Source organism: Coregonus clupeaformis, chromosome 28 (assembly GCF_020615455.1).
Source record: "Coregonus clupeaformis isolate EN_2021a chromosome 28, ASM2061545v1, whole genome shotgun sequence".
Taxonomy (NCBI): domain Eukaryota; kingdom Metazoa; phylum Chordata; class Actinopteri; order Salmoniformes; family Salmonidae; genus Coregonus; species Coregonus clupeaformis.
The window spans coordinates 32,436,920-32,449,292 of NC_059219.1; the positions used below are offsets into that span (position 1 = coordinate 32,436,920).

Below are 12,373 nucleotides of genomic sequence, written 5' to 3' on the forward strand. Positions count from 1 at the left end.
TTAAAATTAATTTATGCTCAAATTCTGCAAATACTATGAATATGAGTAGGCTATTCTGATCAGATCCATTCCTAAACAATATCTGTATGACATGTGTAACTGACACCATATGACTAGTAACTCTAGTTTTTTAACCACTTTATACTTGTTAGGTTCATAAATGTGCTTTGTATCATGTTACTTAAGTGTTTTCTCCACATCTTTTAAACAATGTAACTTTTATTTTCATATTTAGAAGGCATTTCCAATTCACTTTATTTTGATGTGTCCTTTGCTGAAGATCATTTCTTACTGTAGCTGTACTTGATGTAGTTACTTAGTTGATGTGTTCTGTTTGTTCCATGTAACAGAGCCCCCACCCTCACTGTCCTGGCCCCCTCTAGTGAGGAGCTGTCCAGTACAACAACAGCCACACTGACGTGTCTGGACAACAAGGGCTTCCCCTCAGACTGGACCTTGAGCTGGAAAGTGGACGGGACCAGCAAGAAGCAGGAGGCCAGTCCCGGGGTCCTGGAGAAGGACGGCCTGTACAGCTGGAGCAGCACCCTGACTCTCACTGCCCAGGAGTGGACCAAGGCAGGAGAGGTGACCTGTGAAGCCCAGCAGAAATCCCAGACTACAGTCACCAAGACCCTGAGGAGGGCTGACTGTTCTGGGTAGGACCCCTCAGTCACACACCCCTGTGGAGAGAGGCTGCTGGTTCCTCTGCTTTTACTCTGCTCTGAGATCAGATGTTCTCTGTCTGATTGATCACTGACATGTAGACTAACAGAGGGCTTTGCTTGAGTTCATGTGTCAATCATCTCTGTGGACTGAGGTTGTATCAGTGTTAGATGTGATGTGTTCTGTTTTATTACTATTAGATACTGTAGGAATGTTTGCTTTGATGCTTTGATTAATAGATGAAAATAAACATTTTCCTTTGGAACAAATATTTTTTGTTTTTGTTGTCTCTTTCAATGATTAGACATTAGTCTTAAATGTTGTTGAATGATATAGAAATATATTCATAAAGCCTTGTTGACAGTTTGAAAACTATCAGACCTAAATGTCATTGCTTAGTTATTTATGTTCTCACTTTAAACCACAACGTCATCAACCAGTAGTTCATATTAACACAAGATACTACAATGTTAACATATTAACAGGAGAGGTCTATATACTACAATGTTAACATATTAACAGGAGAGGTCTAGATACTACAATGTTAACAGATTAACAGGAGAGGTCTAGATACTACAATGTTAACAAATTAACAGGAGAGGTCTAGATACTACAATGTTAACAGATTAACAGGAGAGGTCTAGATACTACAATGTAAACAGATTAACAGGAGAGGTCTAGACACATGTAGTAGATGGTACTCCTTATTCATCTTTCTTAGAACAGTTTTTGACCTGCTTGATTAATAGATTTGTAAAGGCAGTAATCTACAGATTTAGGATCTTCATTTTGATCATCCTGTTGTAGGAGAACCGTCACGCAATGCTTGACATTTAACATTTGCATTTTATTTGAGGTTTAAAAAGGATTCTGAATTTTGTAATTTCCACTTTCAAATTTCAGACTTATATTTCCTATACGGAAAATGTATCAACCCCTACAAAAATGTCAACGCAACAAGCAACAATTTTACAGATTTTACTGATTTACAGTTCATATAAGGAAATCAGTCAATTTAAATAAATGTATTAGGCGCTAATCTATGGATATCACATGACTGGATAGTGGCACAGCCATGAGTGGGGATGGTAGGGCATAGGCCCACCCACTGGGGAGCCAGGACCAGCCATTCAGAATGAGTTTTTCCCCACAAAAGTGCTTTATTATAGACAGAAATACTCCTCAGTTTCATCAGCTGTCCAGGTGGCTGGTCTCAGACGATCCCACAGGTGAAGAAGCCAGATGTGGTCTTGGGCTGGAGTGGTTACACGTGGTCTGCGGTTGTGAGGCCGGTTGGACATACTGCCAAAGTCTCTAAAACGACGTTGGAACCGGCTTATGGTAGATAAATGTACATTAACTTTTCTGCCAGCGGCTCTGGTTGACATTCCTGCAGTCAGCCAAATTGCACACTTCCTCAAAACGTGAGACATCTGTGGCATTGTGTTGTGTGACAAAACTGCACATTTTAGAGTGGCCTTTTATTGTCCCTAGCACAAGGTGTACCTGTGTAATGATCATGCTGTTTAATCAGCTTCTTGATATGCCACACTTGTCAGGTGGATGGACTATCTTGGCAAAGGAGAAATGCTCACTAACAGGGATATAAAGAAATGTGTGCACAAAATTTGAGATAAAGAAGCTTTTTTTGCGTATAATTACAATCCACATAATAATTCAAATTTCCTGTTGATGCAGTATTATTTTCCTGGCGTAGCAAACTGGCTCAAATTAAGATCCTACATCTGTAATGCTATTGAAAATTTTATCGATATCTTCAATTCTCACCCATGTGATCACACCTGCGTTTAGCTAAATTAGTTTGAAAAGTTACCCTCATAGTATTACAAGAATCACATCTTCAAGACAGTCATAGTCTTCTCTACCGCCAACCCCCTGGGGACAGAGTGAACATCTGGTGACAGTACTGTTCTATTCTGGGACAAGCTGAACCACCCAGTCCTGTCTATGTAAATCTCAGTTTCACTCCCACAGCTACCAGTCTAGCAGTTGAACAGTTTCACTGCCTGAAATACCCTGGACTGGGCCAGAAGTGAGGGAGTGACTGGTTTTAACCTCTGTGGTGGATTCAGGAAGGGAGACATAACAGATATTCCACCATGTAATTAATGACAGATAAAGAGGGTATTATACTGTATGTAGATATGTGCATACACATGTATAATGTTTGCGCCCCGCATCATGTCTCGTTCACAGATCTAACAGTCAGTAACCTGCTCATCAAAATAGTTAATATAATGCTAGACATTCACATCAATATTTGGTTGTGAGGTACAGTACATATGGGGATTTTATCTAGGGGGGGTTGATGCTGATGTAACATCGCCTTCACTTGAATATGGACTGGTATTGTGAATGTTTCCTAACTTCAAATAATGTTTATAGGTGCACTTTCAGGCTGTGACACATATAACGAGTCACAACCATGTCATGATGATGGTGATGACGATGATGATGGAGAACATGTGATCTGAATGATGCTTTCTAAACATATTCAAAGTTTAACTCCTCTACTGACCAGTGTTCCATGTCACTGTCTCTTCCCCCTCAGCACCTGCAGTTGGTCCCAGCTGTAGCAGAACAGTCACTGTGCAGTCTGACTGAGGGAGGTTTTTGTATGGCTCTGTATCACTGTGTGAACACATTACCAGTGTGTACACTCTGACAGTAGTAATCTCCTGCATCTTCAGCATGGACTCCACTAATGGTCAGAGTGAAGTCACTCCCAGATCCACTGCCACTGAATCTAGATGGAGTCCCAGAGAAGAGGGTGCTTCCATAGTAGACCAGTGCTTTAGGTGTTTCTCCAGGTTTCTGTTGATACCAGGCTAAACATGGTTTACCTGAACCCCCACAGTCAGGATACACATCACTGCTGGCTTTACAGTTCAGAGAGACTGGCTGTCCTGGGAGAACAGTTTTCACTGCAGGAGTCTGAGTCACAGTGTACTGTCCTCTGGAATCTGAAACAGAGAGACAACTGATAATTGTACATCACCAGGAATTAATAACACATTCTTAACCTTAACCTTCAGTTCACTCAGACTGATTACTTTTCATTATACAAACATGGAACTTAATTTTCTTTACCATTGATGTAGAAGGCAAGTGTCCAGATGAAGATGGTGATAAAAGTCATGGTTGTTGTGGGTTCTGTTGTCATGAAGGACAGCTCTCAGTCATGAAGTGTTAAACTCACAGGGATATAAACACTCCCAGACCACTGAAGCATGTGCTGTCTATGCAAAGTGTCCTCACTATGCAAACTTACTTTTTTGGTCCCTAAGGGAAACTGTAGTTGAAGGGATCTGTGTGAACAGCAGAATTTAAAAGGTTGAGGCGGATTGTCTAGCCAATCACGGCCTTGATTGGTAAACAAGCCTCATGTGAGCTCAATCAAAGGCTGGGAAGGTTCTGGAAGGTTCTAGCCTGGCGTGGCAGGAGAGACGTTATGCCTTGACAGAACCTTCAATTGTTTAATTGGGTTATCATCATGTTATATCTTCTCAAAGCAAAGTGTCATATGTAATTATAAACTGGGTTGTTTGTGCCCTGAATGCTGATTGGCTGACAGTCTTGGTATTTGAGAACGAATACTACAGGTATGACAAAACATGTATTTTTACTGCTCTAATTACGTTGGTGACCAGTTTATAATAGAAACATATTCCCTTGGTGGTTTGTGATATATGGCCAATATTCCATGGCTAAGGGCTGTGTCTAGGCACTCCGTGCTGCGCTGTGTGTGAGAACAGCCCTTAGCCATGGGATATTGGCCATATACCACACCTCCTTGGCCCATATTGCTTAAATAGTCTTCCTGGACAGTCAGACTTTATTAATACATTTTGTGTGATGTGATGTAGAAACATGATAGCTATGTAATCACTAATATGGTTTCTGATTTAAGTGCTGAATGGGGACTGATATATTGATTATAGACATCTACAAATGGAGCATATTGTTATTACTTTGTTATTATAACAGATAGTATGCGCTTTCTGTCTCACTCCAGTGGTCAGGTTCAATAACTGCAGTCTGTGTGTGGACTCTGTATTTGTATTTATTATGGATCCCAATTAGCTGCTGCCAAGGCAGCAAGTACTCTTCTTGGGGTCCAGCAAAATTAAGACAGTTATACATTTAAAAAAACATTACAATACATTCATACAGATTTCACAGCACACTAAGTGTGTGCCCTCAGGCCCCTACTCCACTACCACATATCTAAAACACAAAATTAATGTGTACGTGTGTATGTTTTTTTGTTGTTTTTTTTATTTATTTTTTCTGGGGGAATGGATCAGCTTAATATTGCAGATAGATTGTATCTTCTATCAATGTAATTGTCTGCATCACTTCCAATCCCCCATGTTTATTTTTTTATATATATACTCCCCTTTATTACTTTTCAACCCCACCATCCTTTCCCTACTTGGAGTAAATTAGTGAACAACAATGCCCAGGCCTCTACTTCCGGTCTATACTTACTATCTACACCTTATGGACTGAGTTAATTTTACAATAATTCTATTATATATATATATATATATATATATATATATCCTGAGTGGCGCAGTGGTCTAAAGCACTGCATCGCAGTGCTAACTGTGCCACTAGAGATCCTGGTTCGAATCCAGGCTCTGTCGCAGCCGGCCGCGACCGGGAGTCTCATGGGCGGCACACAATTGGCCCAGCGTCATCCAGGGTAGGGGAGGGAATGGCCGGCAGGGATGTAGCTCAGTTGATAGAGCATGGCGTTTGCAACGCCAGGGTTGTGGGTTCGATTCCCACGGGGGGCCAGTATAAAAAAAATATATATGTATTCACTAACTGTAAGTCGCTCTGGATAAGAGCGTCTGCTAAATGACTAAAAATGTAAATGTAAATGTAAATATATATATTTTTTATTTTATTATTTTATTTTAATTATTTTTTTGCTCCTGAACTTCTTCTACTCTCAACCTCTCCGATCATTTTCATGATGTCCATCCGGTTTGCTTCTATATGCCATATCTTTCTAACTGTGCTCTTTCCCAAAAGCTCCCAACATCCAACCTATATACTTATTATGGACACAGTATGCTTACATTATTAGCTATCTTTGTTATTATTTGTTGTTATTTGTTATTAGTCCCATCCTTCAACTCTATTCAATACCTCCCATCTATCTCTTAACACCATCCATATAGGATTTCTATTTGCCATATATATTTCAACCGTACTGTGATGTTTTACAAAAGTTCTGAACCTTTCTATTCTCATTGCTTCTACAGATTGTGAATTAAAAATAAACGTTTTTGCTAAAAGTATTATTATATTATTGATTGATTGACTATGACTTTTCAGACCACCCAGTAATGCTATATGCAAGGTTAGCTCCAGGTAAATATTGCAATCCTTTAGCCATTCCTGGACCTGTGTCCAAAAACAAGCTACAAATGGACAGAACCAAAACAAATGATCTTTGTGTGTATGTTATCATGTGTGTGTATGCATGTGTCTGTACCTATATTTGTGTTGCTTCACAGTCCCCACTGTTCCATAAGGTGTATTTGTATCTGTTTTTTAAATCTGATTCTACTGCTTGCATCAGTTACCTGATGTGGAATAGAGTTCCATGTAGTCATGGCTCTATGTAGTACTGTGCGCTTCCCATAGTCTGTTCTGGACTTGGGGATTGTGAAGAGATCTCTAGTGGCATGTCTTGTGGGGTATGCATGGGTGTCTGAGCTGTGTGCGTGTCGTTTAAACAGACAGCTCGGTGCTTTCAACATGTCAACACCTCTCACAAATACAAGCAGTGATGAAGTCAATCTCTCCTCCACTTTGAGCCAGGAGAGACTGACATGCATATTATTCATGTTCGCTCTTTGTGTACATCCAAGGCCCAGCCGTGCTGCCCTGTTTTGAGCCAATTGCAATTTTCCTAAGTCCCTCTTTGTGGCACATGACCACACAACTGAACAGTAGTCCAGGTGCGATAAAACTAGAGCCTGTAGGACCTGCCTTGTTGATAGTGCTGTTAAGAAGGTAGAGCAGTGCTTTATTATGGACAGACTTCTCCCCATCTTAGCTACTGTTGAGTCAATATGTTTTGACCATGACAGTTTACAATCCAGGGTTACTCCAAGCAGTTTAGTCACCTCAACTTGCTCAATCGCTACAAGATTTATTACAAGATTTAGCTGAGGTTTAGGGTTTAGTGAATGATTTGTCCCAAATACAAATCTTTTAGTTTTAGAAATATTTAGGACTAACTTATTCCTTGCCACCCACTCTGAAACTAACTGCAACTCTTTGTTAAGTGTTGCAGTCATTTCAGTCGCTGTAGTAGCTGACATGTGTAGTGTTGAGTCATCCACGTACATAGACACTGGCTTTACTCAAAGCCAGTGGCATGTCATTAGTAAAGATTGAAAAAAGTAATGGGCCTAGACAGCTGCCCTGGGGAATTCCTGATTCTACCTGGATTATGTTGGAGAGGCTTCCATTAAAGAACACCCTCTGTGTTCTGTTAGACAGGTAACTCTGTATCCACAATATAGCAGGTGGAGTAAAGCCATAACACATACGTTTTTCCAGCAGCAGATTATGATCGATAATATCAAAAGCTGCACTGAAGTCTAACAAAACAGCCCCCACAATCTTTTTATCATCAATTTCTCTCTTCCAATCATCAGTCATTTGTGTAAGTGCTGTGCTTGTTGAATGTCCTTCTCTATAAGCATGCTGAAAGTTTGTTGTCAATTTGTTTACTGTAAAATAGCATTGTATCTGGTCAAACACAATCTTTTCCAATAGTTTACTAAGGGTTGGTAACACGATAATTTGTCGGCTATTTGAGCCAGTAAAGGGGGCTTTACTATTCTTAGGTAGCGGAATGACTTTTGCTTCCCTCCAAGCCTGGGGCACACACATTCTAGTAGGCTTAAATTGAAAATATGGCAAATAGGAGTGGCAATATCGTCCAAAATTATCCTCAGTAATTTTCCATCCAAGTTGTCAGACCCCGGTGGCTTGTCATTATTGATCGACAACATTAATTTTTTCACCATTTCCACACTCACTTTACGGAATTCAAAATTACAATGCTTGTCTTTCATAATTTGGTCAGATATACTTGGATGTGTACTGTCAGCAATTGTTGCTGGCATGTCATGCCTAAGTTTGCTAATCTTGCCAATGAAAAAATCATTAAAGTAGTTGGCAATATCAGTTGGTTTTGTGATGAATGAGCCATCTGATTCAATGAATGATGGCGCTGAGTTTGCCTTTTTTCCCAAGATTTCATTTAAGGTGCTCCAAAGCTTTTTACTGTATTTTTTATGTAATTTATCTTTATTTCATAGTGTAGTTTCTTCTTCCTTTTATTCAGTTTATTCACATGATTTCTCAATTTGAAATACGTTTGTGTCACACCTCCTCCCATTGCTCCCCTACGGCGCTCTGATTCGCCGGTCTACTGAGCCACCCGTCTGAGCGCACCACCTCGGCAACACCGGAATGGAAACCCAACGCACCCTAATCACCTCCAGCGCACCTGCACCTCATCATCTCATCACTACCCCTATTTAGCCCTGGACTGTTCTTAGGATGTTGTGGGTGATTGTTTTGCTTCGTGTCATGTACGCTATCTTTGTTAATTCTCTTTGTCATTGTTTGAGTAAACCTTGACCTTGTTAATTCCTGCGTCTGTGTCCTGCCTCTTCGTATCCTCAGTACTCGTCACAGTTTGCCAATCGGTTGTGTAGCCAGACTTATTTGCAATTCCTTTTGCCTCATCCCTCTCAACCATACCATTTTTAAATTCCTCATCAATCCACGGGGATTTAAGAGTTTTTACAGTCATTTTCTTAATGGGTGCATGCTTATTAGTAACTGGAACAAGCAATTTCATAAATGTGTCAAGTGCAATGTCTGTTTGCTCCTCATTACACACCACTGACCAACATATATTCTTTACATCAACAACATAGGAATCATTACAAAACGTATTGTATGACCTCTTATACACACCCTGGTAGGTTGACTGATAACCTGAACCAGGTTGCAGGCACTGGTTACAGTTTGAAGCTTTCTCTTGAGTGGGCAGCCTGATGAAAGCCAGTCAATATTTAAATCACCCAGAAAGTATACCTCTCTATTGATATCACATACATTATCAAGCATTTCACACAAGTTATCCAGATACTGGCTGTTAGCACTTGGTGGTCTATAGCAGCTTCCCACCAGAATGGGCTTTAGGTGAGGCAGATGAACCTGTAGCCATTTTACATCAACAGTATTTAACATGAGATCCTCTCTAATCTTCACAGGAATGTGGTTCTGAATATAAACAGCAACACATCCACCATTGGCATTTCTATCATTTCTGTAAATGTTATAACCTTGTATTGCTACCACTGTAAGGTATTATCTAAGTGAGTTTAATAGATAGTCAGAATATGAATGGCATCTGTTACTAGCAAATTATTGATTTTATTAACCTTGTTTCTTAAGCTACATATGTTAACGTGGGCTATTTTGAGCACTTTTCTTCTGGGATGCTTACTTGCTTTACTGGAAAGCTTAGCAGCAATAGATGTGCTCATGTTCTTTATGTTTGTGCAGGGATAGCTGCACACAGTGGACTTCCTCCTCGGGCATACCGGCTCAGTGCTAACAGTATAAATCTGGTTCTTAGGCACATGATTACTGCATACAATAGCTGTAGGATCAGCAGAGGCATTCAGGGCAGTTAGAGGGACATAAATTAGGTTACTTATATTGTGTCTACCGACGCCCCTGGTGTAATGTACATTTGCTGAAGCATTTCGACAACTCTGCGTCACAATGGTAGGGATTAGCTGAGCTGGGCTTGGGTCATTGCTAAATCTTTGTCTCAACGCAGCCTTATAATGCTGTGAAAGGATCCAGGAACCCAAATGATTTGGGTGGATTCCATCCTCCTTATAAAACGTGTTTTGTTTCCAAAAGGTATCGAAATTGTCAACAAAAGTTACACCCACTGAGCTGCAATAATCACGTAGCCAGTTGTGAAGAGCAAGAATCCTGCTAAAGTGATGCTGCTGACTGACTGATCTGAAGGGTAGATCTCCAGAGACTGCTGCTCTCTGGATCTACAATAGTGATGTCTGACTGAGGGAGATATTTTTACGACTCTGTATCATTGTGTGAACACCCAGGCACTTAAGGAGTGTGACAGTAGTAATCTCCTGCATCTTCAGCCTGGACTCCACTGATGCTCAGAGTGAAGTCACTATGAAATTCACTGCCACTGAATCTAGATGGAGTTCCAGACTGAAGTGTTGTAGCAGAGTAAATAAGGAGTTTAGGAGCTCCTCCAGGTTTCTGTTGGTACCAGGCTAGGTAGTAACCACCATGCACATCACTGTTGGTTTTACAGTTCAGAGAGACTGTCTGTCCTGGGAGAACAGCTTTCACACTGAAACATAGAATATAAACATTTATATGAGTGAAATATTACATATAGTAATAAATAGTTCTGAATAGAAATATTACATTAATATACATTTTCCCTTTGTGTAGATGTAATTCATTTTCAACAAAAAATTCAGAAAATGTTCCACTTGAAAGCAGAAAGCAAGTGTCCAGATGAGGATGGTGATAAAAGTCATGGTTGCTGTGGGTTCTGTTGTCATGAAGGACAGCTCTCAGTCATGAAGTGTTAAACTCACAGGGCTACAGTATAAACACTCTCAGAGCAGCGGCGAAGATGCATTATGCAAATTAATGTTTTAAATCTATTTCAGTTTCCAAGTAGGCTCCCATCATTAGAATATATTTTGTCCTCCATGAACTTGCTTTTATAATGATAGTAATTAGGTGGATTCTTATATTGTACTGTTTCACACTTGTACATATGCCTATTATGCCCATGTGAGAATTGGACGTGTCATAATACCCATAAAACCTAGCGGTATAACCCAGTAATGGTTCCAATAGTTTTCCACCATTCAATTTTGCATCTGGGATTTTAGAACTACTTCATATAAGGTCTGTGTTTCGTGTAGGCTTACCCTGGCCTGACGTTTTGATAACCGTGTAATTCTCTCTCGGACAAGGTACGTTTTATCAATGTATTCGCCTCAATTTACTCCAAATAATTCTAAATGCTAGTTAGCAACAGAGAAGACCTCAGCAAGACTACAAATTCATCCAGGAAGTTCCTGCATGTCATCTCTAGCTGACACTGTCAGCTACCATTCACCAGCGCGATCAGAGTCCTGTCCAATCCATGAACTTCTTACGTCCCCTTTATCTGTCTTAGCTAGATCACAAAATCATTTTGTTTTACCTAGCCTAGATAATTGTTTGTACAGTATGTCGACGTTGGTGTCTATTTCAGACCTCATTGCCTTTTTCAAGGATGAGCATAAGAGCATTAAAAGGGGAGGTTCCCTGTAGCTCAGTTGGTAGAGCATGGCGCTTGCAACGCCAGGGTTGTGGGTTCGTATTCCCACGGGGGGCCAGTATGAAAAATGTATGCACTCACTAACTGTAAGTCGCTCTGTATAAGAGTGTCTGCTAAATTACTAAAATGTAAAATGAGAAGACCACTATAAGTCTGGCCATGTGGAGAAGTGCAGCTATAGTGAGGGGCAATTTACCGGTTTTGTCATGGCCAGCATGAGGGATAAAGTTTGTTCTGTGTCAGTGAGTGTAGCTATTAAGTGAAGTTTGAACATCTTATCAATACAATGTGTTCTATACAGCTGTCAACATTCTACAAGGAAAGAGCCACTTAATCAATTATATAATCATTAACCAGATTACCCCGGATACCAGACTTCGATGAGTAATAACTCAGTTCTAGAATGTCATCATTGATGAGAATGAATCTAAAACACTATTGACATTCATACTTTGTTTAGACAGCCTGTATTGTAGTTTCATGACCAGAGACAAATCTTCAAAGGCACAGTATTTATTTATTTGGAGTGGTACATGCATTCACACAATCTTGATTTATAGGATCCTTCCCACTATATGATTAACATGTCAAGCATAAAATCCCAAGTTATCAATTAAAAGTTTATGGAAAACTACACTTGTCCTCGTGTGAAAATTACAGTTTATTCAATATTCTACAGCTGTAATGTCATCAATCACACACAACGCATATATAGCACATTTACACATTTACAACATACTGTATATAGCTTATTTATATAGGACATGTCTCACAAATAATGCATTTCAAGGTGTTCAAAGTCATGCATTGAAAGACATGTGGCACTTAACATCCTTTCTCTTGGCAGGTCTCTATAGGTGACCAGTGGATTCTCTCTACCATGTGTGAATGCCTCCGTGGAGCTCATAAGTGTAGCCATGCAGCCTATTTTGGCTTTTCACAATATCGGCTGTACGGATATGGAATGCGAGTGGAGGAAACCAGCCGTGCCTAACCTGGTGCTGTTAGTGGAGGACCTGTACCCGGCCAAAGACTACAACCCTCTGTCCCGAGAGCCCACAGAGGAGGATCTTCAGTGGCTAAGGAACCGTCTCCGGGACAGGTTCAGTGGAATGGGATGTCTCCTTGAACCTGAGGCAGAACAACTGCAACCCTCCCTGTCATCCCTGTCTCTATTGGACATTGTTAAAAAACAAGGGCACCTGGGGCTTGCAGGCATCCTGGCTGGCATGGCGCTGTCGGTGGAGCAGC

At 40.4% G+C, this 12,373-nt stretch overlaps 2 gene segments (V, D, J or C); one reads left to right on the forward strand and one right to left on the reverse strand.

The window, feature by feature from the left end:
* The window catches only part of LOC121543925, a 133,079-nt gene that overhangs the window by 44,488 nt on the left and 76,218 nt on the right, over positions 1–12,373 (forward strand).
* LOC121543452 lies at positions 3,313–3,911 on the reverse strand. The segment is given in 2 exon segments: positions 3,313–3,647; positions 3,775–3,911. Coding segments are annotated over 2 exon segments (408 nt in total).